The 27,529-nt window shown below is 41.8% G+C and overlaps 2 protein-coding genes across 2 annotated transcripts in view; both read right to left on the bottom strand.

Moving 5' to 3' along the window:
• Window positions 1-790: 790 nt before the first annotated feature.
• On the bottom strand, window positions 791-6,876 carry LOC140562373 (neuroglobin-like). The gene is made up of 5 exons (XM_072687956.1): window positions 6,427-6,876; window positions 4,897-5,001; window positions 2,829-2,949; window positions 1,291-1,371; window positions 791-1,152 (listed from the first exon to the last, which is right to left on the bottom strand). The coding sequence occupies exons 1-5, from the start codon at window positions 6,582-6,584 to the stop codon at window positions 1,039-1,041; spliced, it is 579 nt and encodes a 192-aa protein (XP_072544057.1). The 5' UTR covers window positions 6,585-6,876; the 3' UTR covers window positions 791-1,038.
• Window positions 6,877-7,076: 200 nt separating this feature from the next.
• Window positions 7,077-27,529, bottom strand: part of plekhg3 (pleckstrin homology and RhoGEF domain containing G3) — a 36,057-nt gene continuing 15,604 nt past the window's right edge. Inside the window, exons 3-19 of the mRNA XM_072676658.1 lie at window positions 24,629-25,089; window positions 21,493-21,593; window positions 18,990-19,059; window positions 18,259-18,305; window positions 16,439-16,589; window positions 16,130-16,261; window positions 15,567-15,749; window positions 14,797-14,889; window positions 14,611-14,697; window positions 14,422-14,455; window positions 13,686-13,778; window positions 13,543-13,578; window positions 13,289-13,296; window positions 12,713-13,084; window positions 11,723-11,830; window positions 9,668-11,246; window positions 7,077-9,407 (exon numbers count right to left, since the gene is read on the bottom strand). Of these exons, the coding sequence (XP_072532759.1) occupies window positions 8,482-9,407; window positions 9,668-11,246; window positions 11,723-11,830; window positions 12,713-13,084; window positions 13,289-13,296; window positions 13,543-13,578; window positions 13,686-13,778; window positions 14,422-14,455; window positions 14,611-14,697; window positions 14,797-14,889; window positions 15,567-15,749; window positions 16,130-16,261; window positions 16,439-16,589; window positions 18,259-18,305; window positions 18,990-19,059; window positions 21,493-21,593; window positions 24,629-25,089 (4,481 nt within the window). The 3' untranslated portion in view covers window positions 7,077-8,481. The remainder of the gene's footprint in view (window positions 9,408-9,667; window positions 11,247-11,722; window positions 11,831-12,712; window positions 13,085-13,288; window positions 13,297-13,542; window positions 13,579-13,685; window positions 13,779-14,421; window positions 14,456-14,610; window positions 14,698-14,796; window positions 14,890-15,566; window positions 15,750-16,129; window positions 16,262-16,438; window positions 16,590-18,258; window positions 18,306-18,989; window positions 19,060-21,492; window positions 21,594-24,628; window positions 25,090-27,529) is intronic.

Below are 27,529 nucleotides of genomic sequence, written 5' to 3'. Positions count from 1 at the left end.
GAAGAAATACTGGGGAAGCATTAATATACACTATATGTCCAAATGTTTGTGGACACCCCTTCTAATGAATGCAATCAGCTACTTTAAGTTGCAGCCAAATGTGCACATACACACACAGCCTGCTTGTTCCCTCCAAAAAAAGTACTGCCAATAGCATGGCTCAACATAAACCTCTTGGCACCATCCCTAGTGCCAGGTGGGGGCTAGAGGGGTATAACCCCCCACCCCACCCTAACTGTGTTCTCTGGAATGATGAAGCTCCATCCATCCAAAAGAGTTGGGGAGTCTGGAAGGAGGTGGGGTGATGACCGACTAACATCTTGACCTTACCAGCGTTCTGGTCTCCGAATGCAATCAAATTCTCACAGCAATGATCTAACATCTAGGAGAAGGCCTTCCCTGGACAGTAGAGACAGTTACTCCAACAAAAGAAAGAAAAAATGCTTTTATAATACCCTTGATTTTGAAAGAAACATTGAATGAGCAGGTGTCCCAATACTTTTTGTCCATATAGTGTAATCACTAACATTCTATCCGCAATTTTACAAACCTTAACTTTTAATTTTGGAGCATTTCTGATGATCCAATCAGTATGATATTTGGACAGTGTAAAGACCAAAAGCTAGATTCACATTTTGTTTATACCTAAAAGGAAATGCAAGATTTTTGCATTATGCCAATGATACACACACAGTCATAAGTTTGTGCACCCCTGGTCGAGCTCCATGTCTACTACTTGATGATACACTCACTATTGCCTGAATCAAAAACTAATTGGGGCATTTGTCCAATAAGCGAAATTCAGAAAATAAAATCTTCAGGAATTGTGTCTAAAAATGTGCAGAGAAATGCCATCTTTAATGCCATGTTTCCAGCTGAGGACTTGTTTACTTATTTACACTCAGAAAATAGCTACACAAAATGTTATTTGTACAGGGGTGCACACACGACTGGAGTTGTATAAAAGCCCGTTATCTAAAATCAGTGTGCCAGTAAACACTGAAGTACGGAGAGGCTCCTCGGTTCTGCTCTGTGTTTCTACTTCCAATTCTTCTCTACAGGCTGTGATAGTGTGGGTTTGCCCACCCGCCGTGTCCCCTCCTCCTCCTGAAAGCCTAGCCTCATCATTTGTGTCAAATATAAGAAGAGGGTCTGTGAGTAAGAGAGAGAGAGAGAAAACCAAATACAGAATTTATACAATTCTTTAAAAAAAAAAAAAAAAAAAGGGGGGGGGGGGGCTCATAAAGCATATACTGTTTGCCTTGTTATTGAGAGAAAGGGTGTGTTTACCTTCCAGGCCTCCTCCAGCTCTGAGGACCAGCTTTCCTTCAGAATTGGTTTGATCACACGGATGAACTCCAACCCCAGATACTGAAATAAACACATTTCACATTAAACCATCAGCAGAGCATGCTACTATGCTACTGACAGAACGGTTGCTGAATGGGGGTAGGTTAGGTTCTGCAGAGAGAGGGGAAAGTGCTGTCAAACATTCAGGAAAATCATCAGCGTTTTTAAAAAATTAAAAATAGGTTAGTCTTTAACTTTTACTGTTCCAACCAGCGTTCACTAACTGTAACCTCAAAAACACAAGGACACATCCTGATGAAAGAGCCACAAAAAGCCATAGTTATTAGCATTTTTGTTTAGGTCCACATTTGGACAGGAAAACAAAAACAATACTTTTATTTATAATATGTAAGAAAGAACAAAAAAGGTGGTTTCATAACAGTGCCATCCAATCAGCAAACTGGCAGTGGTTCGCAACCTACCAAGATAAGCGCTCGTCATCCCCTACATGCAGACTCTCCAGCGGTGTCCCACAAGGCTCTGTACTGGAACCTCTCTTGTTGTACACTTTTCACTCTCATGGGTTCTTTTACCACTGCTACGCTGAGGACACTCAACTCGCCCGCTCGCACTGTCTGACACCTAGGTTTCTATTTATATATTTTAGAACGTCTCATTGACTTCTTATTATAATTGCTAGCCCATCACCCCAGCAGGACTAAGCTGCTGTACATTGCAGAAACTGCAGATCCTCAGTTCGATCTTGCTCTCTACTCTGAGAATTCCCTTTATCTCTCAAGGCTTAGCAACTGCAACTCTTTTCACGTATACCATCCACACTCGGATTGGCCCAAGGCTTGTGATTACACTTACAACTCTTATTGTATTTAGCTGGGTATCAGCACAAACTCGTACTGGGCAGTCATGCTCAAAACTATATTTGGACACTACACTCCTAAAAATAAAGGTGCTTCTTTAGGCGATGCCATGGAAGAACCACTTTGTTTGCAAAACAGATGGGTAAGTGTGAGGAACCTTTAAACCTCCTGAGACCTGGACTTTTGCTTTTTACTTTTTCTCCTAATTGGCCATTAGTAGGACCTAAAATTTGTCTTTGTACAGGAAGTCGTTTTTGCAAAAAACAACATCCTCATAATAGGCTAGACAAGTTTTAAAAAATGAAGTTTCATGGTGCAGAGAAGCAGAAATGTGATGTCCCCATATTAGGACGCAAGGTCTCAAGGACCGTCACCTCATTAAAAATTTCCTTTACCACTCGCACATGTGTTATTACAAAAAAAGTGGTCTCTCTTGAAGCACCTTTATTTGTAAGAGTGTAGTCTAGCCACTTGTTTATAGACTCATCACAAGTGACTTAAATAGTGATTGACTAGGATTCAGGCAGGTGGTCAGTGTTGTAGTAGTGTTGACCATATTGTATCACACACACACTCACAACAGAACACTCAGTACACAGTACTGATAATACATTGTTACATTGTCCACTCCAGCAGTGACAGCCATGTTTTCAGACTGACCATGTAGTATTTAGGGTTGGAGTGATAATGGTAGTGTTTCCGTCCGAGTTCAAGCACCAGCTGTTCTAAACGCTCTGGCTTTTCCAGCCTGGCCACACACTTCTCCAAAAAGGACATCACTCTGGAACAGAGAAGCAAATTTAACACAAAATAAACTGCTTAGAGATTCAAATTGATTGCAGAAAACAGGACGAGTAGAAGAAAAGGTCACTTCATGAAATAACTGAGTGTAATAAAATAAGACACTAAAAATAATAATTGGCACAGGATCGGCCTGTCATACTACTGTACAATTACACACACACATACAACACAATAACGTGGATCTGAAGCGGTATTAGTGAGAGAAGAGCTATCTCATCACATAAGGCCATGCCTATCACAGGCCTTGCCTATCACAGGCCTTGCCTGGCCGCCACGTTAGGAAATTGCGACTGGCTGGACCTTTTAGACATGCACTCATCATACAGATGTCTGTGATGCTTCCAGAGATGTATAGTAAGGAAGTGGAACTACTTCACTACTGTACTGAAGTACTAAAAGGCGACACCGTCACCGGGTTTGATGAAGCCGCCTCAACATTGAGCAGAACAAGCGACCTTTCACTCCGCTGCTGCAGTGAGAACACTAACTAGCTTATGTCCAGATGGAAGAAGAACCATCAGAAGAAACTCCGTCTTCACCACCTTCAAACACTTGTATGTGGCCTAATGGCCTGAGATCTTTTAGTTGTAGTTTAGTTTACAGAGAGTGAAGCTTAGTGTTTTAAGCTGCTCTTCTCACTGGTTTTTAGGCATATTGCTAATTGTCAATTCTGTTCAGCCTTTCTTCAGGGCGAGTTTGTTTAGAGAGTTAATTGAAGACTCATGTACATTAACTCTGCCCTGTGTATTTCCTGTCCTTCTACTACAGTCAAATGAATTGCAACAGTCCCTAAGTCTAAGCATTTGAAATAATATAAACAATGATACTCAAACTTTTGACTGCTTTCTGTAATAACTACATAACATACTGAAAGTAGAAGTACATTTCAGAATAAACTACTCACAATACTTAAGTACAGAAATGTTGAATACTTTAGCTTTAAGCTCCATACTTTAGTAAGGATCTTAAAGAACACTTCTACCTCTCTAGTACTATATACATGTCTGGATGCTTCTTCAAATGTTGATAGAGGTTTGTGGTGTTGCCTCGTGAGGTTCGCACCAAAGCTCAAAGGTTTCCTGCAACCAAAGCACTCCCACACACATGATGTGCTGTTTTCCTTTGGTAAACTCGTCCAACTGGACCTTATGCCTTACTCGCATGCTCAGATGAAGCACTCATCTTTTCCCAGACATCTAGTGTCAATTTGCTTGTTAATTAGTAGTCGTGAAGCTGCTTGTTAATTAAATAGTTGTATTTCTGTCACGCTTAGCATATGCATTATTGGTGGCTTCTGACTGATCATCAGCAGGAAGTTTCATATTCACGGACAGTGTAAAATTTGCAGACTAGCAGCTAATTCAAAGTGCAGCTCCTGTGATTAGAAAACTGCGTTAATTCAAATAGCGATTTCAATGTTAAAACACTTAATCTTTCAGGCCTTGCTTGATCTCAAGGCTTCACTGATTCTATTTTTGGAAACACAACAAAAAAGTGTCACAGAACCACTTTCAGTTCATTCAATGACGGAACAGATTTTTCTACTATGCTTTTCTTAGTACGCTTGTTTTTTTTATCAGGTACTTCTCAACACAAAACCTACAGGACCAGTTCACTAAATCCAGTAGACTGGATTTCCAATAATTAGTAAATCAGTTTAGTCCATGACTAGACCTAAACCTGTCTACAATGTGATTCTATAGCATTTTAAAATGCACCTGCATTCAAACTAGTTTGTCTTATTGGCTCTCGACCACAGTCATTACACTGATTACAAGTCTGGACCCCTGGGCTCTAGCAGATCTTTCACATCGCTCGCAGACATTCTGGAAAAGACAAGGTTTTGGGCTTTGAGAAGTTAAACACATTACTCTGTCTGCAGCGTGGAGAACAAGGTTAAAGATCAGTGTGTGCTCTTTCTTACCGAAGGCCATGAGTGCGCAGTTCTCTGCTAGCCTGGACCTTTGGATCTGTGACATTGCGAAAGTCGAAGAAAGCATCTTTACACTCTGGGTGGTTCTCAAACAACCTGACGTCAAAAGAACCAAAAAGAAACCTTCACATTCTCTACAAGCACTACCTGTTTTCCTCTTTGTGTTCAAGATCAAATAGCACAGCACACATTTTCCTCAGAAGAAACAATCTGATCTGTGGAGGTTTATCTTCTCAAAATATCTACCATTTAGTCAAATCTATCACTGTGGATTTCTAAACAACATGACAACATGCATAATTCAGAGGAATAGGAAGCCTCTGGGTGATGAGCAATGGCTAAACAAGGGGAGGTTGGGTTTTTTTGGGTTATTGGATCTGTCTGTGAGGTAAAAAAAAAAAAAAAAGTCTTTTTTTAATTTTTTCATTAGTTATTAGATCTTTCTCTGGAGATCAACCCACCTTTAGATGTATTGGACCCAAAATTCTCCAGGGTGGTAGATCTCCAGGACCAGGATTGAGCATCCCTAAATTACAGGATAAAGATAGGCTCCTCGCATGGAGCACCAACTGATGCCTGAACCTTGGTCCTAATGATCGACAACCCAGGAGAGTTAAGCTCCACCCCCTGATCCAACAACAGGAACTTCAGGGAAAAGATGAGATCCATCCAAACATGGGCAACATTAAGGTACATATAAAATGGTGCTTCAGTGTGATGAAGACTTTCAGCTTGAAGTTCCTTCAACCCCCTGCCCTCCTCTGAAACGGATTCGGCACTTATCCCTACATATACATCATGACTTCTGCATTTTACTGCCAGCTCAGAATGAGGGAAGAGAGAAATTCCAGAACATCTGGTAAGTCTTCCTAAGAGGAGAACTTTTCTCTGACCTATTTTCACAATCCATGCTTCATGCCCATCAGTTATTATTTATTATGATGGGGAAGGGGGAAAATGCCACCTTGAATGGTCATCAAACAGTACCTGTGGTCAATTCCTGTCAGAGGTCATATGTGACCAAAAGCATATGATTATTAAACTTCATTTTAAAAATTCACTGTTTGGAAGTAAGTTTTAATCGTGTGTAAGTCTGAGAGTTATGTGGAATTCAGACACCAAAGAACAGAAATGGACAATGATTGTCTCATTGTAATAAAGACAAGTCTCAGGCTACTGGCATGGACTAGGGCTTCATGCATGTTGATGTGAAAGTAGATCACATCTTGTTACAACGTTACATACTGTAATAAAAAACAGCTAAACTGTCTAACTGCGTATAGATTACAGCACCTAGTTTTTTTCTCCAATATGTTAAATTTAAGTAAATAAACATGAAAATGTGTTCTGTAAAATGCCCCTTTCAGGTTTCCTGTAGATGATTTGTTAACTTTTTTACATTTAGAACATCAACATCATTAAAACAGGGGTGCACAAACTTCTGCATAGGACTGTATATGTTGCTGTTAATGTTCACAGTTTATTACAGGATTCAACAAACACTTTAGAAACACAACTCACCTCACAAACATAATGACTCCAGCTTTTGTAGCGTCACGCTGAAGTGCTCTCCATGACTCCTTGATGAGCTCTTTCTGCTTTTCACCAAGATTTACAACGGTCAGCTCTTCCATAGGCTCACACTGGAGCTCCTGCTCGGTGGAACCTGTACAGCCCATTTCCCCTTACCCCACAATAAATACGAATAAATTCCTGGTGTAGATGTGGAATACAGTAGCAGGAAAATGTCAGCACACTCTCCTTGTTCTACAACACTGACTTATTCCACAGACTAATTAAAATTTCACTATTACCTAATTAAATAAACCTGTCCTGTAGGTCTCTTACACCTGAGCTCTCTGAAAAGCGGCTACGTGCGCTATGTTAATAAAAGTCCTCACCATCGGTTAGAAAATGACAGATTTGCATAAGGTTTACATATTACCATCACGGATGCAAAAGGTCAGTGATCGATTGACGGACGAACACAAAACTAAAAGAACCCTGGAACCAAGAATCTAGAACAAAATGTGTGACTGATACTGATAAAATGTGTGACTGATACTGATGGACTGTGTGTCCTGTACATTGGACCATCAGCATTTAAATGCAGGATATTTACACAACCAGAATATACATGTATTTATATATAGTATATTTCTATAAATTCAGACAGGAATGATATCATTTACAGAATCTTAATAAATAACAGAAATAAAAGAGTAAAGAGGAAAAAAACAGGAAAAGGAAAGATCAAAACACAAGATACAGTGTTAGGAAATATGAGTTACAGAAAACTACAGACATTTACATGTTACATTTTGTGCAAACAAGTGATTTAAGTCTTTAAGTGCTGAAACCACAGAAACACACAGACAGCAAATCTACCCAGATGCAGCAAAAGCAAAACCTTTACATTATTTTAACAGATGATGATTTGCTGGAATGCCAATAAAATCCTTTTCAGCACTCTGGAGTTTTTTACATGTGTGTAAAGGTCAGAAACAAACATTATAACTTTCTATAATAAAATACAATTAAGATGTAATGTTGCACAGTTACAGTATGATGAGTTCAGTGTTATAACTGAAGGTGGAAAAGTGCTAGAGTGGTCTGGACAGGAATATATAAGAAGCATACAAGTGGTCCTGTTCCCTGGGTTTTCTTTTGAGTGGTCAGAATATTCTTAAAAAGAAAATGCCAAGGCATGATGATGCTAACTTGAGTGAGCTATTCAGACACTGTTGTAGTAATCAAAGTTTGTCACTCTTCTCTCAGATGCATTGTGCTAAAACAGGAACAGTAAAATGGTGAGTTCACCATTTTACCATCAAGGTCCTTTTGTGCTTGAGAATGAGACACATTAAGAAAATCAACTGTTAGGGTGCATATTCTTGCAGTTCATCACCGGGAAGTTTTACATTCACAGACAAAGGCTACATTCATAATTTTAAAGGAAATTTCCAAAGTTCTGCATAATTAAACACTTACAAAGTGAACAAAGTCATCTAGGACCTTAATGCCCCTCTATAAGCTTCCTCACAGAAGGTTATTACACCAAATGGTTATGAATACACTATCTTATGCCTATGGCACTGTTTTACCAGAGTTTCAGAAAGAAGCTTCTTGTGTTCTAAAATGTGTAGCTTTAATTGTGGTTCTGGATAGTGAAAAATATGGCTATCTTTGTGTTGCACTCATGGTGACGCCAGATTCCCATCATCACCACTGTAAAGAGTCGGTCAGTTTCTCTACAATAAACCACAATTTCTCACCAAACCCACTCCGAATTCGTATCAACCACTGAATTATGTAGGAACTTTGGAAAATCAGGAGGGTTCATCTTTGACCACAGGTTTGATACAGGTTTGACTTGTGCAGCTTGGACATTAGAGGAAGGTACATGACTATAATATATGCTTATCAGGAGCCTGTTCACCTCTATGATCTAATTATGTGTTTTATATACATTAAAACCATGTATCTTAAAACAAAAACCACTAAAGGTAAAACTTAAAACTTCTAAAGCAAATCCGAAATAAAGATTCCATTATACAAGGATTCTGTAAGCTTTTTCTATCTCAAATTTAGGAATTTCTCTCTGAGGTTCTTCACAACACCCTGCTGACTGGCATCAGTCTTTTTCCCAGAATCAGAAACAGAAACAGTATCCCTGAGGGCATCATCTAACCGTTCACTGGAGGACAGAGTTTTGTCATGTTCTTTACATTTGTCCATTTTAGACACACACTCTTCCCTCTGGCGGTATTCTTCAGATTCCTGATAAGCACGACAGCGGTCAATGACGGCCATTATAGAGATCTTCTCCCGAGAGGTCGGTGAACGAATCTGCACATAGTGGTCATCCACATTGTCCATTTCCATCACAGTTACAGTTTTTTCCAGTGGTTCGTTCAAAGGGTCCTCCTTTTCAGCATGTGGTGCACTTTCAGAAACCTTCTCCACAACAATAACCTTCTTGTCATTGGGTAAGGTGGCCTCAGCAGAGACGTAGTAGCCACTACTGACTTTCTTGTTTTGCAGGTTCTGCAGGTCGTTCAGATACAGCCCACCAAGCTTTTGGTCCAGGGAGCCAGCTCGGTGCATGCGTACCTGAGCATCCTCCCAGTCCTTTCTGGAGTTGGTCCTGTGGGCTGGAGCCTCTGCACTCGCACCAGACAGAACCAGACTGGAGCTGCAGCTGGAGCGTCTTCTCGGGCCGCAGTCGGTCATCCTCTCGGGTACAGAGCGGCTCCGGCCAGCAGGGGGCAGTTGTAGAGATGTGGTGTGCAGGTCGGCGTATTTTGAACGCAGTTCACGCACATCTGGCCAGTTGAAGCTCTCGGTTGATGACGAGCTCAGAGGGCTCTTTGAGTGTGGGCATTTTGGAGATAAAACTCTCGAGCTGCTGCTGGTGGTGGAACTGGTGGGGTCAACCTGTGTCTTTTGGTCAAGAGGAGTCTTGTCATATGCAGTTAGGGACAAGGTCAGGTTCGGTTTCCCTGTAAATCAATCAAAAAACACATTACAAAGGAGTGTTAAAATGAAAACGTGAATGAAATATGACTCTTGAAGACTCTTGAAGGTAAACAAGCTTAAGCAGTACTGTAATGGTACCACACAAATACTACATAAATGTGCATGGCTAAAATAGACCGTACAACACTCAAAAATGACTGGTGCCATTGTTGCTGCCAAAAAGCTCTCATCTGACCAAATTAGCTTGATAAAAGATTAAATTAGTAACTTTGATAAATTTTACCTTTCTCTTTTTCAGGATTTTCTTCAATCACAGATGCCAAATTTCTTTTGACAAACATCATCTCTGCATCCTGGCCTCTTTGCTGGACCACAGAGGGGGTGCACTTGATGCGTTGACTGTACTTCCGTGCAAGATGGATGACCTTATTCTGGGCATTGTCTGCATTTTCTGATGACTGTGGATCTGTGCCTTCCCCATCTTCCGCCTCAGCTCTCAACTGGACAATCCTTGGAATTAAAGTTCTGAAAGGCTTGCACTCTTCCTCCAAAGGTTTGGACCTGACTGCTTCATTTAGACTGGCTGCACGACCCAAACCTTTTCCTTTGCCTTTGACCGGTGACGGAGTAGAGGACTCCTCCGTAATGGTGCCAAGGCCTTCAGGTATCATCATGCTATCTCCATCTGGAGCCTCTGTGCTTTGACTTGGATTTTGGGTCATCCTGGAAAGGCTTGCGTAAGCTCCTCTAAATCGAGCCGTTTCTCTGGGCCTTATGACCTTATTGGGCTCCTGCTTGGACCTGGTGACCTCTCTTTCCATATCCTGCCAAACCTTGATCATCTCAGCTGACGGACGGAAAAACTCTTCTTGAGGTCCCTCTGGCTGGGTTTTAACATCCTGCAGATTCACAGTGCCGTCCACATCAGAACCAAACAAGTCTTCATCTCTGGCTTTATCAGACGCAATGGAATCAGTAGATACACTGGTAACAACGTGGTTCCCGAACACATCAGTGGAACTTAAACTGGGTTCGGACACAGAAAACATTTCTCGTGCTGGATCTGCTGACTCAGGTGTGGACTTGTCTACCACAAGATTATTGTCCTTGGGAATGTTGTTAAAACGGCTAACCGAACTCCTGACTAGCCCACTGGGGATATAAGTGAGGCTCTCTCTACGCTTGAGGCTAAACGTTGCATCTTGGTGTTCTGCATTCTCATAGTAGCTCTTGATCTTGTCAATAAGCAGCTGGTCTTTCTTCGAGAGAGTCGAATCCCTTCTTCGATTAATGCTTCGATCCAAGTCGAACAGGTTGTCATCCCTTGGGGACAGAAAGGAAAAATCTGCTGTTGAAAAAGCCTCTTGGGTCAGTGGAAGTCCCTGCTGTTCTGAAGAGGTGCTGCCACGCCGGTGTGACCGCTCACGGCCTTCAGCTAGACTGACGCTGCTTCCAGTCCGACTGGGTAGCCGCGGAGATGGACATCCCAGAGAGCGAACCTCATCTCCTACCAGGCTACTGCGTCGCGTGTTACTGATAAAATGTTCAGCAATGGCGCTAGCCTTGTCGAGCACAGAGGATGGCAGAATGCTGCTGGGCTGCATCTGATGCCCAACATCCTCCTCCTCTTCTGAGGACTCTCCAGGAGTCAAATCTTGCTGCAATGGAGGTGGGACTTCCCCTCTCTCTTCTTTCATGTTCCCTTGGTCATCTTTATTCTCTTGTGGTCCCACAAAATTAGGGTCGCTCCTGTTCTGTTGTTCCATTTCAGTAGATTCGGTGTTAGACACAAACTTTAATGGCAGTTCTTCTGAAGAACCCCCCTGAGGTGTGTTAGTGTGTATTGATGTCATTTCTGAGGCCTAGAAAGCAGGAAACACATACATTAAGAGTTCTATTGTCATGAAAAGATTAAACGTAAACGTAAGTCCTTAAACCATTAGTGTTTAGACTGAAGAATGAAAGAGACCAAATGAATGCAGGGAGTAACAGTAGGTAAAAAATGGGTACAGTGGGTATTTTCTCATTTTCACTACAAATTTTGATTAAACATAGGGGCTGGCACATGGCAAAATGTACTGTGATGAAAATGACGTAATGCCACATTTGATAAGAAGCATCACCACAAACTGAGTCCAATGTTTTTTTTGTTCATTTCAGTAGTTCACATCCTAGTACTACATCCAGCTCCAAGAGCAACGCTCCTCAACTCACCCAGCAGTTTAGTGTTATGGAAGGACTGTTATCAAGATATGCTTATGATGACATGTTTTTTTGTGATACTATATTGTCATCGCCAAACTGTATGAGGGGGAAATGTCTGAAAGTGAAAGCCCACCTGCTCTGTGCTGTATGGGGTCTCCGTCTCCCGGGACTCTTCCTGACTGGCTGGCGGGACGTTTCCGTTTTTGCAGTTATTATCATTGAAATCTTTCCCATCTTCATCCTTTCACGCAAGAATGAAAGTTTTCAGGATTGACCAGAGCAGAAATAAATTAAGACACTTTTAGTTTCTTTCCAGGCTGAACTAAGAAAGCCACACTGACCACACTGTCAAAATGGATTAGGGATGCGCTCATGCACATGATTAGAAATATTGTTATACGTGAGAAAAAGTTCACAGGAACACGTCCCACTGAAACATGCAGAATTTTTGCAGTTCAAAAAAATAAATAAATGGTATATTCCACTCCAAACAATTCTACAGAGAAGTTTATTTAAACCCAGAGGGCTGCAGTAACTACATGAATGGTAGATAAGCAGACATTATGAGAAGGACGGATTCTCATTTTCTCTATTTTCAGGGTTTTCAGTTATCACATGCTTTTAAATGGAAAAGCTTATTGTATACAAGTAGATCTTTTAACTGCATTTCTTCCAATTTTCTCCCCAGTTTACTCATCCTGCCCACCCAGAGTGAGGCCAACTGTGTTCTCTGGGACTCCCGGCCACAGACTGCCTTGGCATTACTTGTCGTCGAACCTGCAAACTCGCAACGATGCTGTATGTGGGAGATCAAGTTTCCTAAAAGTTTAACCTTTATAATAAACTGCACACAGAAACACTCAAGCCGTTACTCAAAAACACTTGCAGAGCATTTCTTGGGAGGCGCAACTCAAACGTTGTGAGGTGGAGGATCACAAACAGAAGATAAGAAGCTTCATGCATTTCCAAGTCTGTTAGTGAATCTTAGGAACTCTCTGTATCGGGGTGTCCGCATGTTAGCTGGGTGAAAAGTTGATGCAGCTCAGCAGGAGTGATGTATAGATGAGATGTAAGTCTAGTAAATAAGATAGGAAAAACCCCCCGCAGCAACAGAGAACCTCACCGTTGAGAACCCTGATGAGGAAAGCAAAGCTCGGGCTCTGTAATGCCAGCAGGAGATGGCTGCGAGCATGGAGCTGGCAAAGTCTGCTACCTGGTCATCCTCCATTAGAATATCATCAGATCCATTTTCCTCCCCCTTCTCCTCCTCCCGGAACAGCTTGGGCTTCGCTGAGGGTGAATCTGGAGCTTCTTCACAGTCACTAGGGTTCAGGCCACGCGAGTCCTCTGCCAGGTCGAGCCTCAGAGCGTCAGGTTCGCCTATGCTCGAGCCTAAACTGCTGATGCTTGCGGCAGCCTGTAACGGCTGCTGGTCAGCAGATAATTCCCCTTCACTGTCTGCATTCTGGAGCAACCGGTCAAAATATGGCACAGATTACGGAATGGAGAAAAGGTGCAGTGGTGATTCTGTTCTGCCTCTTAAAAGAGTCCGGAGTAGCCGTGACAGAGACGCGTTATTCTCCAAGTCAGTGGAGCATCTGCATGTCTCTGATGCTGTTATTTTAAGGTAAAAATGCTACATAATGATGTTTTAATAAAACAAACAAAAATAATTAAGTTTTCATTTGCAAGCTCTTACCTTTTCATCTGATTCACACCAGCAGAGAGACACAGAGAGAGAGAGGGGGAGAGAGAGATTTTCATTATTATTATTATTATTATAGGACATTAAAAAGGCCCAGAAGTGATCATTCTAACATTATAAGCTCATTTTAAGCTGGTATGTTATATATTGCTTAATACAGTGAAGTGGGTCAATGAAAAAGAAAATATGAACTAAAATACAGTATAAAATGTTTCTTCACAGTCAGATCATAAAATCTAAATATTCACCTTTGGTGTTTTTCAGGATCTGTTTTGAAGCCTTAACTGTAAAATAAAATGATTATATATTTAAATTATGTCGAGAAATGACCACAGTAATGATTTGTTGTTGTTGTCTGAAAGTCAGATGGATTTAAACACCGGCTACACACCTGAATGGCGTCGTCCGTGGTAACCGTTAAAGTCCTCTGATTGTTGACTTACTGCCTTTTTCAGTCTCTCTGGACTGTACCTGTACTTTGGATCTGTGTGTGATAAATGTATCCACATTCCAATTTCAGACTTCAACAAAGGAACAACTTTACACCAGCAGCTAAACTAAAGATCCAGACTGAGGGTATTATTCTCACTGTGTCCGGCACCTGTTCTAGGCTGCTTTGACTAGGAGGGGGGCATTAAAAATAAAGAGGGGGCATGCCTTTAGTTAGGGCAAACATGAAAGGTCATTTACTACGTCTGTGGGGAAGTTTAAATGAACAAAAACATGAGAAAAAAAAATGGATTTGCATTAGCCATACTGGAGACTGTCTGGCGACCAACAATGTTTTATGACAGAACAGAGTCATCACATCATCAGTAAATCATGTAAATGGAACGACAGACTGATAAACAGAATTCAGAGCACAAGCTGGTTTTGGGTGATAGGTAAATGAACAGAAATGTGAAAGATATGTGGAAACAAAATAAGAACCACAATAAACATATTTTACTAATCTGATGTTTTAAGCCCAAGCCCAAGGCTCAGCCCTCACAAGTGAATAGTAACAGACCCTTTCACAGTGGAACAGTGCATTCAAGTATACACTTTAAGCATAAACTTTTATATAGTTCTTCAGTTAGCAGAGGTTCAGAGGTTCCCTATACTGAGGAACAATGTGAAATACTCACATATAGAATCCATTTCCAGGATGGCGTCCTTTGCCTAAAACAGAAACATCCACAGAGTCAGAACACTGAACCCCGTAAACTATGCGATGTTCTACACAACTTTGTTACACTCTGATGTTGAACAGGACCCTTTACACTCTGTACAGAGATTTCCTTAAAGGCAAAAGCAGAACATTCAACATTCAGTACCTTCTGTGGAATAACTGCCTGGTGATTCTCTAAAATAAGGCGTTTGATGTGGTGAGCCCACAGTTTCCTCTCCTCCACAGTTCGTGCCTATGGGAAAGAGTCCACAGTCATTAGAGGGAGTTTATTTCAATGATGTAAAGCTGCAGAGGTTAGACTGGACACGTAAGGCTAGTTAGGTGGACACACCTGCACAGTGTGGGGCTGTTTGGGGTGTTTGTAGTGTGTAACACTGAAGCACAGTGAGTCTTTGGCGCTCTCAATCAGCATCAGCGTCGAACACTGCGGACAAAAACACATTAACATACATCAACATTTAAATCCAGAAGACTGCACAAACAATCTTCATGAAAGAGTTAATTTAAAAAAATGTACTGCAACCTCATCACAAGCCTCAGCATCTGATTTAATTGACTTGATTTATTTATTTTTACGTTATGAAAGGCAGAGTAACGGTGCATAAGGATCTGTTGTAAATATTGTGGGTTTTGTCGGATTAGCTACAGAGGCCGTGTTTACTACTTCTCAAGATGTCATTGGCCACGGGTGTCCAAACTTTTACTAAACTGCCGTGGGCCTGAATGGCCGGGGCTAAACTGCCGTGGGCCTGAATGGGTGCTGAATGATTGCTGTAGGCTGAATGATTGGAGCAAAGTGCTGTAAGTCAGTGGCTAGGTCAAAACTGCTGTAAGTTGAATGGGCAGGTATTGGAATAATGATTTTCATGACATGATAACTTTAATAACATCTGCAACTTTGTTTCTATATACAGGGTGAGAGGTATGTGTTGAATCTTTAACAGTGTAAGCAGACTAAACCTCTTATTTCATAATTGGTTTAACAGGAAATGGGCCCTTTGCCACTGTTTTACTCAGAGTTCTGATTAATTCACTGTTAACATAACAGTAAAACGCTATTAATACACAGTACTAAAGCGGCTCAATTTAGCTCAGTCTTACTGAAATGTGTGTTTTGTAGACATAATGCTCCCCACGGCGTTTGGTGATCAGGAGCATGCGGTCAAACAGGAAAAGCGTTCGCTCGTTTTTGGCGCGATGGACGCGGAATGTACCCTCCAGCACCAGCTCTCCATATGTGGTCAGGTCCGGCCCCTTCCAGTTGATGAGCAGCGACTGAATCTCCTGTTTTGGGTCAGATGTGAATAAAATGATCAACTTAAGAGAAATCTTTTCACTTAGTATGAGATGAAGAACATCACACACATTATAATATTTTCTAATACACAGACGGACAACAATCCCTTACCCCTAAACACAAATAGTCTGTAAGTACAACACCGACAAAATCCATACACAAATGTAAAAAGGATGAACAATAAAAGGGTTTAATTAAATAATTCAACAGATGAAAGGCTCATACCATTCAGTCCACAAACTCCCTATTCAGATAAGATTAAATGTTCATGGGTTCTGTTATTCTCTCTTTCAGGGAACTGCTCAAATGTTTTATTTCAGGCAAGAGAGAGTGCGAGAGAGAGCGAGAGAGTGCGAGAGAACCCTACCTGCAGACGAACAGCATGTTCATGTTTCCTTTTCATGTCATTGATGTACCACGCCACTCCGGTCATCGTGTAGATGGCTTCCTCCACCACCTCATACCCTTCCTCTTCAGGATCAAAGTGTTTAGCTATTTCCTGAAGACAAACACGAACGGATTGTGTAAAGAATCATGTTAAGTCTGGTCAGTGTGTGCACTGACATGGACTGTCCTTCACCAGCTAGACATTTTAGCTCCTCTAATCAGATCATCTTGGTCAGATTTGACATCATAAATCTATCACGGAGACCGTGTTCTACAGTGAGTATCTCACCTGAAGCAGAAGGTGATATTTAAGGATTCTCTGGACGGGTTTGAGCAGATAGGAGCCAAGTGGGAGTGAGCGTTTCAAAACCTCCTGCCGCTCTCTGAAAAACTTTGCTAGAGTTTTGTTTCTCATGCAGTCTGTAAGAGCCGCAACCGAGCTGAACACAGAGAGGACAGATAATCAAAAGTCATACCGATTGCATACACATACACACACAGTCATGTAAAAAAGTTAAGACACCGCATTACGTTAAGACACCCTATGCCCTAATAGCCGGTATTTCCCTCCTTGGCTAAAATAACTTTAGTTAGACGTTTCCTATAATGATCTACCAGTCTCTGACATCAACTGGGAGAAAGTGTTTCCCACTCCCACATGCAGAATTCTTTCAGCTGTGTGATGATTCAGCATTTTTCTCAAGCTCCCTCTGATACAATAAAGAAATCCTAGCAGATTCAATGTTGGAGAGCTCTTTAGGCCCTACTGTAGAAAAGCTGCCCAAACCATGGCATTCCACATGCTTCACAGTTGATCAGGGTTTTTGTGCTCAAATGCTGTGTCTGGCTCACACTAAACATGGCTTCTGTTACTGTGTCTAAAAAAAATCAACTTTGTATTCACTTGTTCAAAGCACATTGTTCCAGATGTCCTGGTCTTTGTTCTTTGGAAAACTTTAGTCTTGCTCTAATGTGCACTTTTCCAATTAAAATCTAAGGTGTGTAGTCATTTTCTGATTCTGCAGATGCTGTACTTTGACTTCAGCTGTGGCAAGAGCTACCTGTAGATCCTGTTTGATGACCTTAATGACCTTTTAGGATTTTCGGAAACCTCTTTACTGACTTAGTCATGTTGGCTGCTGTTTTGTTCTACATGTCTAAATGTTATGGCTTATTTCTAAGTGTGCTGAGATTTTTTAAAAATCCCTCACCAGAGTCCTCTGCATCTGCATTTATGGGCAGTGGTGGCTCTGCAGTTAGAGCGCTGGGATATCGATAACAGGGTTGTGGGTTCGATTCCCAGTCTCGGCAAGCTGCCACTGTTGGGCCCTTGAGCAAGGCCCTTTACCCTCTCTGCTCCCCGGGCGCTGGAGTTGGCTGCCCACCGCTTTGGGTGTGTGTGTGTACTCACTGCCCCTAACACATGTGTGTGTGTGAGTGTGTGTTCACTACCAGATGGGTTAAATGCGGAGAACACATTTCGCTGTACAGTGTACACTGTACAGTGACAAATACGTGCACCTTTACCTTTACAACCTTCTTGCTGAAGACCCCAGAGGGCTCTTTGTATCGCACCATGGTAATAGCACTCACTTTACCAATCAAGAGCAAACCAAACTAAATGTCTTAGGGTCTAAGACAGGCTCCTCCAAAATCCTCCCTAATCATGTTCTAATCATCTACAGCTGATGTGGACCGGATTCTAATTTTAGGCTTTTGAAACAACAATATTTTTTTTCATGATTTTACAAACACAATTCTTCAGTTTTACTGTTTATTATGAAAAATTATACATAATACTTATTTTTCCCTTAGCTTTGCTATGTGCAGGGTATAAAACATCATGGATTTATCCTGGGTTGAACTATCCCATTTGAACAAAGAAATGAATGTTGTTTAGTCCAGGACTACACAGAAGGGAAATAGAAGACAGATGGCAGGTTCCCACAGCCAGGGGGCAGCCCTGCATCAGCTTTTTAGATTAAACTACACATATGATAATAGTTAATGTCCACCAAATCTTAATGAACACTTCTGTAAGAAAGGATGTTTATTGATGCACCATAATTAAGGACAGTTTTAACGTCCTTTAACAGCTGTTTCACTTACTTGGGGTAGTTGGTGCAGTACTGAGTGTAGATCTCAAAGTATTCACTCTAATAAAACACAAAAACAACATTAGCAGCATGTTTACACACTGTTCTACTACACAGATCATACAGCCACAGGAGAGATTACACACTCCTCTGAGTCACATTTACCCACACCCACTGCTCGCCACATTTTCTCTTTGTTTTGAAAATAATGCACCTTTTTTAAATGAGTAAGTAAATACACACAAAGAACAGCTGTGAGACACTTTAAGCACCCATTCAGGCCATATGTGTACAGAACAAACTTCACACACATTTCAGCACAATCGCTGTTTATTTACACTTTCAAAACAACAAACATAACAAATATGTGTAAAACTCAGCAGTGAGCCAATGCTTCAGCAGAAATCACTTTCAGATGAGAAAATCTCTATATGATTTCCCCTAAATGTAGTTGTTTCCAATTCTTTCCGCTATCTAGGATTCTAATCTTAACAATCAGTCAACAGATGCCCACACTATCTAGTACTACGCTGAGTGCTGGGGGAGAGGGAGGGCCAGCCTACCCTCACAGAGAGTGTGAGGCTGGTTATTTTCTCTGGGACTCCTAGCTGACTGTGGCGTCACTGGGGATCAAACCAGCCAAGCAATGCTTAGACAGCTGCTCCACTCGAGGGAATCAAACTTCTTCACACATCTGCTTTAAAAATCTGCTGAAGTTTGACCCACATTACTGTTCAAACTGACCTTGAGCACGAAGCACCTGGCGATGGCCACGGGGTCGTTCTCACACAAATCCAGTGCCTGCAGCAGCTCACTGACCACAGAATAGCACAAAACACCATTAGAAAAACAATGATTACACAGTGCACACACACACACCTGCATGATCTCACACAGTGACTAGATCACTATGTACTGTAATTGTGACATTTTACACAATTAAAACTTACTGGTGATCATTAATGTAAATATCTGCTTTGTTTTAACTAAAATAGTTGTTATAGACTCTGTAAACACACAGAGTCCATGTGATTCATCACAACACCCACACACACATGCTTACTCACCTGGAGCTGTGATTGGTCAGGATGCTCACAGCACACAATAACACACATTGTAATTGGTTAGAGGCTCAGAGCTGCACTGTTTATCTGTGTCTTTGAGGACAGATTTTAAGGGTGTATTACACTCAGATCAACTCCTCTAAATAAACTTACAGAGGAATTGACCCCGGACCCCCCTAAACGGACCCATATACGAACTGAACTTGGACACCTCTAAACCAACTTATGGGAGAAACTTGAGAAGATGTGGTCTTAGCCCGGTCCTAACGAACTCCAGAGTGGTTTATTCGTGGTGTGAATGTGACCTGACCACGAGCCGACCCAACAATCAGGTGTACTCCTCAAGAAACGGGTCCCATAGCCAGGTGTTAACCTGGTATGTTGCCCAGCTAACTACTACAGCTATGAACAGATGCCACCTCGGCCGTTGCTCCATGTTAAACTGCACAGAAATACGCACTAGTCCAGAACACAGGACCACCTTCTTGTATTTACTTTCTTGCTCCTGTCCCAGGCAGGTCTGACCAATGACCGGAATGAACGTTCTCACTCTAGAAAATGCTAGTCTACACGTTTACAAACCGAACAACTTAACTTGGACCCCTCTAAACCAACTTATGCACAAAATCAACTTGGACCCCTCTAAACAGACACACAGAATCAGATACGACAGCGTCTGTTTTCTGTCTTCATTAAAATCTGTCCTGTAGGTTTATCTGGATTTTGTAAGTTTAAATGTGCAGCTCTGAAAGCATGCAAGAAAAAACAAAACAAAAAAAAAACACAGACACAACCAACCAACAACCACTTCAGTAACACTCCAAACTCTTCAGCAAAACACCTCACAGCACTCCTTCATTACCTCAGTCAATCCCTCACTGTGACTGGACGAGTTAGGGAGCAGGGGTGGTGAGGACAGATTCCTGAAGCTGATAGCAGTGTTAAGGTCAGTTACGTTCTGCTCATTACTATTACAGTAATGAGAGATCAGATAAATATTACACTATATTATACCCATCATCTGATTAGGGTTTTATGTGTGTTCTCATTTCCGTATTTAAGCATATTCTTGTGTGTGTGTGTGTGTGTGTGTGTGTGCTGTGAAAGATGCAGTGTGTACGAGTTGTATTTTTGGCTGCAAGGCAGGAAAGCGTTGGGGCAGTCCGAGTGCGGAGATCACCATCTTAATGAAGTGATTCAGTTAGAAATACTGAGTGCTAATATGACACGTCATATGTATATGTCATTAATGAAATAATGTGGTGTTTCATTGCTCTTTACCATTTGAATTATAAATAAACATAATAATAAAAATATTCATATTTTCTGTATTGCTAATACAGGGCAAAATGTAGTCCTTTTTATTACAAAGTTACAGTACCCAACTGATATTACTGTACAAAACTAAACTTATTTGAACATTTCTCCATAGAAAAACTGCAAAATAAAACAAATAATTCATAATTTATTACAAAATAAATTACATTCAGAGTTTTAATATCAAAGTAACGTGGAGACTGTATAGGGGATAACTTTATTCCCTATAAGAATATCTGTTATCTTTATCTGAGCTTACTTTCAACCAAATCTTGCTGTGCTGTTGCGGCTGTCTGTACTCCACTCCAGTTATATCTGTGTATTTTAAGAGCTCAATTGTATCGCAGTAATGGAACTGAACCATGGTGATATCAGACACAATTCCTCAAAAAAAACCCTAATTGTAATTTAAAACACAAATCTACAACTTCTCCTGTTCAGTCACTTGACCATTTTAACCTCTTTATTTCTTCATTTTAGTTGACTTCAGTGATTTCTTATTTATTAATATTAACTTTTTCTTATCTATGATATTTCTGGGTTTATTATTTTATTATTTTAATTATTTTTAGTTTTCCTTTTCAGTTATTTTATTTACTTTTATTATTAAAATCTTTTTTTTAGTTTTATTTGGTAGCCCTGTTTAGCGTGTTTGTTTTATCGCATCCTACTTTTATTTTAATTAAATTTGTGGTCTTATTTGCATATTTTGCTAACCATACATGTATACGCGTTTCTAACCCTTCTATATAATGCTCGACCACATTGTAAATAAGGGTCATCTTTCATTTATTCTGAGTTTAACTAAAGGTGGATTAAAAAATGAGGTCAGAGAGTCGTGTGGGCAGAGTATACAGGTTTCTCACCTGTTAAACTCGTAGATGTCCTCTATGTTTCCAAAGAGAGCACACACCTGCTCTGGGCCGATGGGCAGGTCGGCTGTGTCGATAATGTGGGCCAGATAGTCCTGCAAAAACACAATAGTCATTTAGTGTTCTGACCACAGGGGGCAGTATTGGTACCATTAGGAGATTGAGGAAGTCTGCCTCAGAAAAACAGGAGGATCATTATTATGTCTGTTACTCATTAAAATGTGGTCATTTGAGGCGCCCAGTGCTGTGACACCAATAAATGCGTCATTATAAATGCATTCTGGCACTGTTTGACACATGGTTATCTATAGTCATGGACTAAAGTTCAGACACAATTCAGGCTTTAGGACGCTGCTACTCCTTTTAACTTCAAGGGTCCATTTTTATCCTAAGCCAATAGACACTGACTTGACAATAATTGTAGAAAATGTGCCAACCAAGTAATTAAATTGTTGTACTATGAAGTAGAGCTGGGTGATATGGAAAAAATTTATAGCACAATATTTAAAAACATTTTTTACGATCTACAATATTAATCGCAATATTTTGTCATGTAGACAAAATGCACCAACAGTGTAAAACAACAGCAACAACAACAACAAAAACAACCAAATACAAATCCAAATACTCTCCCATATGGAGTATTTTTACCCAGCTCTACTATAAAGTTGCTAGGTTGTTGCTCTGGTATCCCAGGTGGTTGCTCTGGTTTCCCACATGGTTGCAAAAGTGTTGCCAGTGCAACAAGAAATAGGAGTGCATAAACTTTAACCAACAAAGGTCCATTATTCATTCCAAAAACCCAAAAAAGACCAAAAAAAAAAAAAAAAAAAAAAAAAAAAAAAAAAAAACACACAGAGGAACCAAGACTCAGAAAGGGAAAATATTCTCATCTGGGCTAAAATTTACAAGGAGGATTGAAGAGAAGAAGGGTCACTGGAGAGACTTAAGTAGATGACTAGAGGAATTTGTCTCTAACTGAATAGCAGTTAGAGACAAATATGGGAGCTCCTGTACAACCCAACAGCGCTCTTGTTGTCGAAACTGAGAGTGTGCCTGTTATACACGTGAAACGTGACAAACAAAATGCTGGTATAGTGATTGTGTGTGTGCAGTCTCCTCACTGAGTAATTATGGGCGGAGCAGATCTGGACTGCATGTTCCTGCACGTTCAGGAGTGACGCTGAGAGTTACGCAACACTAATCCACAGGATGAGCAGCTCATTAAAGGTCAGCAGCTATTAGGACTTTAACCCCTCAAACCCATTCACAACCAATCAACCCTATTGTGAGCGCACACACGCACACACACACGCACGCACACGCACACACGCGCACGCACACACGCACGCACGCACGCACGCACGCACGCACGCACGCACGCACGCACACACGCACGCACACACGCACGCACACACACACACGCACACACGCACACACAGTCAGCCCTCCGTTACTATGACAACTACACCTTACAGAAGGGAGTCAGCCTTCAGATACTATGTAAACTAAACCCAACAGGAGGGAGTCAGCCCTCAGCCCTCAGTTACTACAATAACTACACCTTACAGGAGGGAATTCAGCCCTCAGTTACCACGACAACTACACCTTACAGGAGGGAGTCACCCTTCAGTTACTACGACAACTACACCTTACAGGAGGGAGTCAGCCCTCAGTTACTACGACAACTACACCTTACAGGAGGGAGTCACCCTTCAGTTACTACGACAACTACACCTTACAGGAGGGAGTCAGCCCTCAGTTACTACGACAACTACACCTTACAGGAGGGAGTCACCCTTTAGATACTATGAAAACTAAACCCAACAGGAGGGAGTCAGCCTTCAGTTACTACGACAACTACAGTTTACAGGAGGTAGTCAACCTTTAGTTACTACGACAACTACAGCTTACAGGAGGGAGTCAGCCCTTAGTTACCACGACAACTACATCTTACAGAAGGGAGTCACCCTTCAGTTACTACGACAACTACACCTTACAGGAGGGAGTCAGCCTTCAGTTACTACGACAACTACACCTTACAGGAGGGAGTCACCCCTCAGTTACTGTAGCAGCTAGAATTAACTTTTTTATTTTGAACACTTGTTTGCAGATTTGACCTCTACACCAATCATGCATGATGTACTATATGGACAAAAGTATCGGGACAGCTGCTCATTCACTGTTTCTTCCGAACAAGTCCGAACTAGTCCTTGCCTGGGGCATGCTGCACCCGTTGTACTGTCCCGGTATGTCCAAATATTTGTGAACACCCCTTTTAATAAAGTTGCACCCTTTGCTGACACGGATACAGAAATGCACACACACAGCTTGCAGAGTCCCTGTAAAGAAGTACTGCTAACAGAATTGGACTCTCTGGAGCATATTAACATAAACCTACGCTAGCAATAATGGAAGCTTATTCCCCACCATTTAGCACTGGAGCTATAATGTACTGTACAGTGTAGCCTGATCATGATGAAAAGGCAAAGTGTCCTGCTTTTACAGCAGTAAAACTGGGCTGCATGTACACCTGACAGGAGTGTTTCAGTAGCAGCAATGATTTAACTGTTAACCAGGTGTGGAGGATAATCTGAGATATACACTCACTGTCCTGGTTCAATAATACACACACACACACACACACACACACACACACACACACACACACCTCACTGTGCAGCCATTTAGTTAAGCTCTTTATTCCATTAGTGTTCAGATCTGTTTGGGGTGTGTGTGTGTGTGTGTGTGTACCTTCAATGTAATTGTTCCAGACCGGTTAAAGAATGCTATAAGATGATGTCATGGAGCCTCGCGACCTACATCAGCCTTGTAGCTCCAGTGCTAATTGGTGGGGTATAAGCTTATATAGTTTGTTACCGGCATTAGCCTTGTAGTTGCAGCACTAATTGGTGGGGTATAAGCTTATACTGTTTGTTAGGCTACATTAGCCTCATAGCTGCAGTGCTAATTGACGGGTTATTAGCCTTTATTGTTTAGCGACTGCTGTTGTTGGCAAGAGGCAAACACGTCTTGGCTGCTGGACTAAATTTTGGATAAGAGAGGGAAAGTGGGCAAGTTCGACTTCTCATAGAACTGTTGCTTTAATTCAGGGCAGGTAAGCATTTACCTCCACGATGCTGCAGAGATCCCGCACATACATCCGCTCCGTCTCAATGATCTCCATGATGACACGGTCCAGGTATGTGAGCTGGGGGTTGGGAGCCATAGCTTTCGAGGCGTATGGGATCAGACTGTTTACAGAGCGGTCGCTATTCTGATTCTGCACACACACTGCGCTGTGGTCGCTCAGCTCAGCACACACACCGCAGTGCTGCGGGGCCGAATGTTCGAGTTCCTGCGTCGCAACGCTCTCCGCGGCAGGACACAGGTCCAGCTCCAGGTCATCCTCAGCGATCAGTGCGGCGCCGACAGGGCCGATGTCGTCCCGTGATGAGCCAGATCCAGATGAGACCGTGGACACCACGCTCACGGGCCTCACACTGTCCGGGAAGTCAGAGCAGTCGGACAGTGTGGCTGTGGACGCCCGGTCACTGCTACTGACCGAGGCGGTGGACAACCGAGGAGATTCTGCAGATGAACAGAGAGAAAAGTTCGCAATTATAAACAATAATTCAAAAGTCAGATGATAATAGAGTAAAGTACACGTATCTGTGTACAGCGAAATGTGTCGAACCCGGGTATTGAACCCACAACCCTGTCATCAGTAGCCCGGAGCTCTAACTGCTCTAACCGCTTTGCCACCACTGCCCCATGAACACATTAAATCCTAATAAACAAAAACAGTAGAAAGCCTAGTGGTGTCAGAATAGATAAATCTGGTGTAAACATGTAATAATAAATGATACTAAATAAAAAAATCTGCCTTGATAATATATTAATTACTAAATACCATAAATTAAATCCAAATCACCACCTTCATAACGATGCTTTTTACCCAGCAAAATAAGAAATTTCTGGACTTTTCAAACTAACGTGGCTGTATCAGAGTTGTGCGCCTGAATTTCAGAACCATCTAATTAGCTATGCTGTTTACAGTACTGTTAGATGAAAGTGTTTCATAAAGAAATGCCCCACAGCCCTTAAGAACACACTGTGCATGAAGTGTGCATCCTGCAAACACAATGAACAATTAAACAGACATGAACTTTGGCAGAAAGAGCAGATTTCCAGGGAAAATACACAATGATTAAGGAGCAGCAGTGGATAGTAAATCCACAGAGAACACCAGCAATGAAACAGATATTTCACACCAGTAATAAACTTGACCCAGCCTCCTCCATTACATCAAAGTCAAATCATCCACTCAGATCAGCCGTTACATGAATCATTAATACATGCAAAGGTCTGCGGTGATGCCTAAACATGCAAAGCTATTCACACACATACACACACAAACACACACACAATGAATCAATGGAGGAATGATCGGTGATGTTTGATATCCAGGTGAGGTTTAATATGTAAAACATACCCAGCAGCCCACTGAGAGACGGTTTCACAGTAAATCTGAGCAGAACTGAACCTGATACAGAGATAAAAACATACAGTTTACAGATCAGATCTGCAGGTAAAACCCAGTAACAACCACAACAGCCAAGAACATCATGACACTAAAACACTGAGCCAATTAAACTAACATAACTAGATGTCCAAATGTTTGTGGACATCCCTTCTAATTAATTAATTCAGCACAGCTTGTCTAGTCCCTGTAGAGAACTACCACCAATAGAATAGGACTCTCTGGAACAGATAAACAGAGTCTATTGGCGCCATGCCTAATGCCAGGCATTGACTAGAGGAGTATAAAACACAGCAGCATTGAGCAGCAGAGCAGGTGAACGGTGTTGTCCGGAATGATGATGCTCTATCCAATACTTTGGGGATGAGCTGGGATGTTGGGGATGAGGTGCTTTTCCTAGACAGTAGAAACCCTTCATTGAATGAGCAGGTGTCCCAATACTTTGTCCATATTTTATATTATATTATCTTCTATATTCTTGTCTTGTTTGTTTATGGACACTGAAAGTCTTCAGTTCACCTCAGCAGATGCAGAGAGTGTGCTGGGCAGTGTAGAGAGTAGTGGTCAGCAGCTCTGTGTTTGTGTTATTAATGGTTGGAAGAAGGTGACTGAAGGTGACCAGCAGGAAGGAGGGAGGAAATGCCGGCTCTCGGCTCCACCTGCTCGTATGCTACTGGTGCATTTAAAAGTAAACACATTCAAACAGCTCAGCTTACACACACACTCTGCACTGAGCTGGACTTTCACCCAGCACCATAAAACACAGCCAGGGACACTACATTCACACACTATAATAGTAATAATAATAATAACAACTACAACAACAACAATAATAATAATTGGTTATTAAAGTGATCATGTTCATAACAGTCCTGTGTGAGAAAACTACTGCGTTCTGGACAAGCTGTGTTGCAGCTCCAGTATTCTACACAGTGCAGAACTGAAAACCTGAAGTGATCAGACTGTTTTCAGAATCGGTCGGATTCAACTCAACACTTACACACACAAAGAACATCTGGACCCAGTGTCTGATCTCGAATACAAACAGCTGGCCTTCAGTCTGACCCAGCAGGAGCTCCTGATCTCTCCATCTGAGATCAGCGCAGTAAACCAGGAGAGCCAAGTCTTCTGCTGGGTCTGAATGAGAACTGGCGTTCTGCAGATAGGACTGTTTCCCCCTCCCTTCAAAAGAAGCCTAAAAATCCCAGAAGCAGCTGAGTGGACTTACCGAACCAGTGGGACATCCTGCGCTTACACACACCAACACCGCACACACAAACACTCCTCAGCTCCGGCAGGAGAATCGAACCCCAAGCCTGCTGTGGCCTCCGCACCATTATGCTCATCACTACCACCTCACACACACGCACACTCAGAACCAGCTCCACATTCCTGAAGAGCTCTTCTCCACAGAGAAACATCTGCATCTGCTGCTCCAACCATCAGAACCTCACACACACGCACGTGTGCCACAAGTTCAGGAGGAAA

This window comes from Salminus brasiliensis, chromosome 1, assembly GCF_030463535.1.
Source record: "Salminus brasiliensis chromosome 1, fSalBra1.hap2, whole genome shotgun sequence".
Lineage (NCBI taxonomy): Eukaryota > Metazoa > Chordata > Actinopteri > Characiformes > Bryconidae > Salminus > Salminus brasiliensis.
This window is presented reverse-complemented; position numbering and strand designations above follow the sequence as displayed.

Coding starts and splice junctions, on each gene's coding strand:
- LOC140562373 (XM_072687956.1), bottom strand. CDS start 6,584: ATGGGCTGTACAGGTTCCACCGAGCAGGAGCTCCAGTGTGAGCCTATG. Junction 2,950..4,896: donor CTGCGCACTCATGGCCTTCG/GTAAGAAAGAGC, acceptor TCTCTGTTCCAG/AGTGATGTCCTTTTTGGAGA. Junction 1,153..1,290: donor AGCTGGAGGAGGCCTGGAAG/GTAAACACACCC, acceptor TCTTACTCACAG/ACCCTCTTCTTATATTTGAC.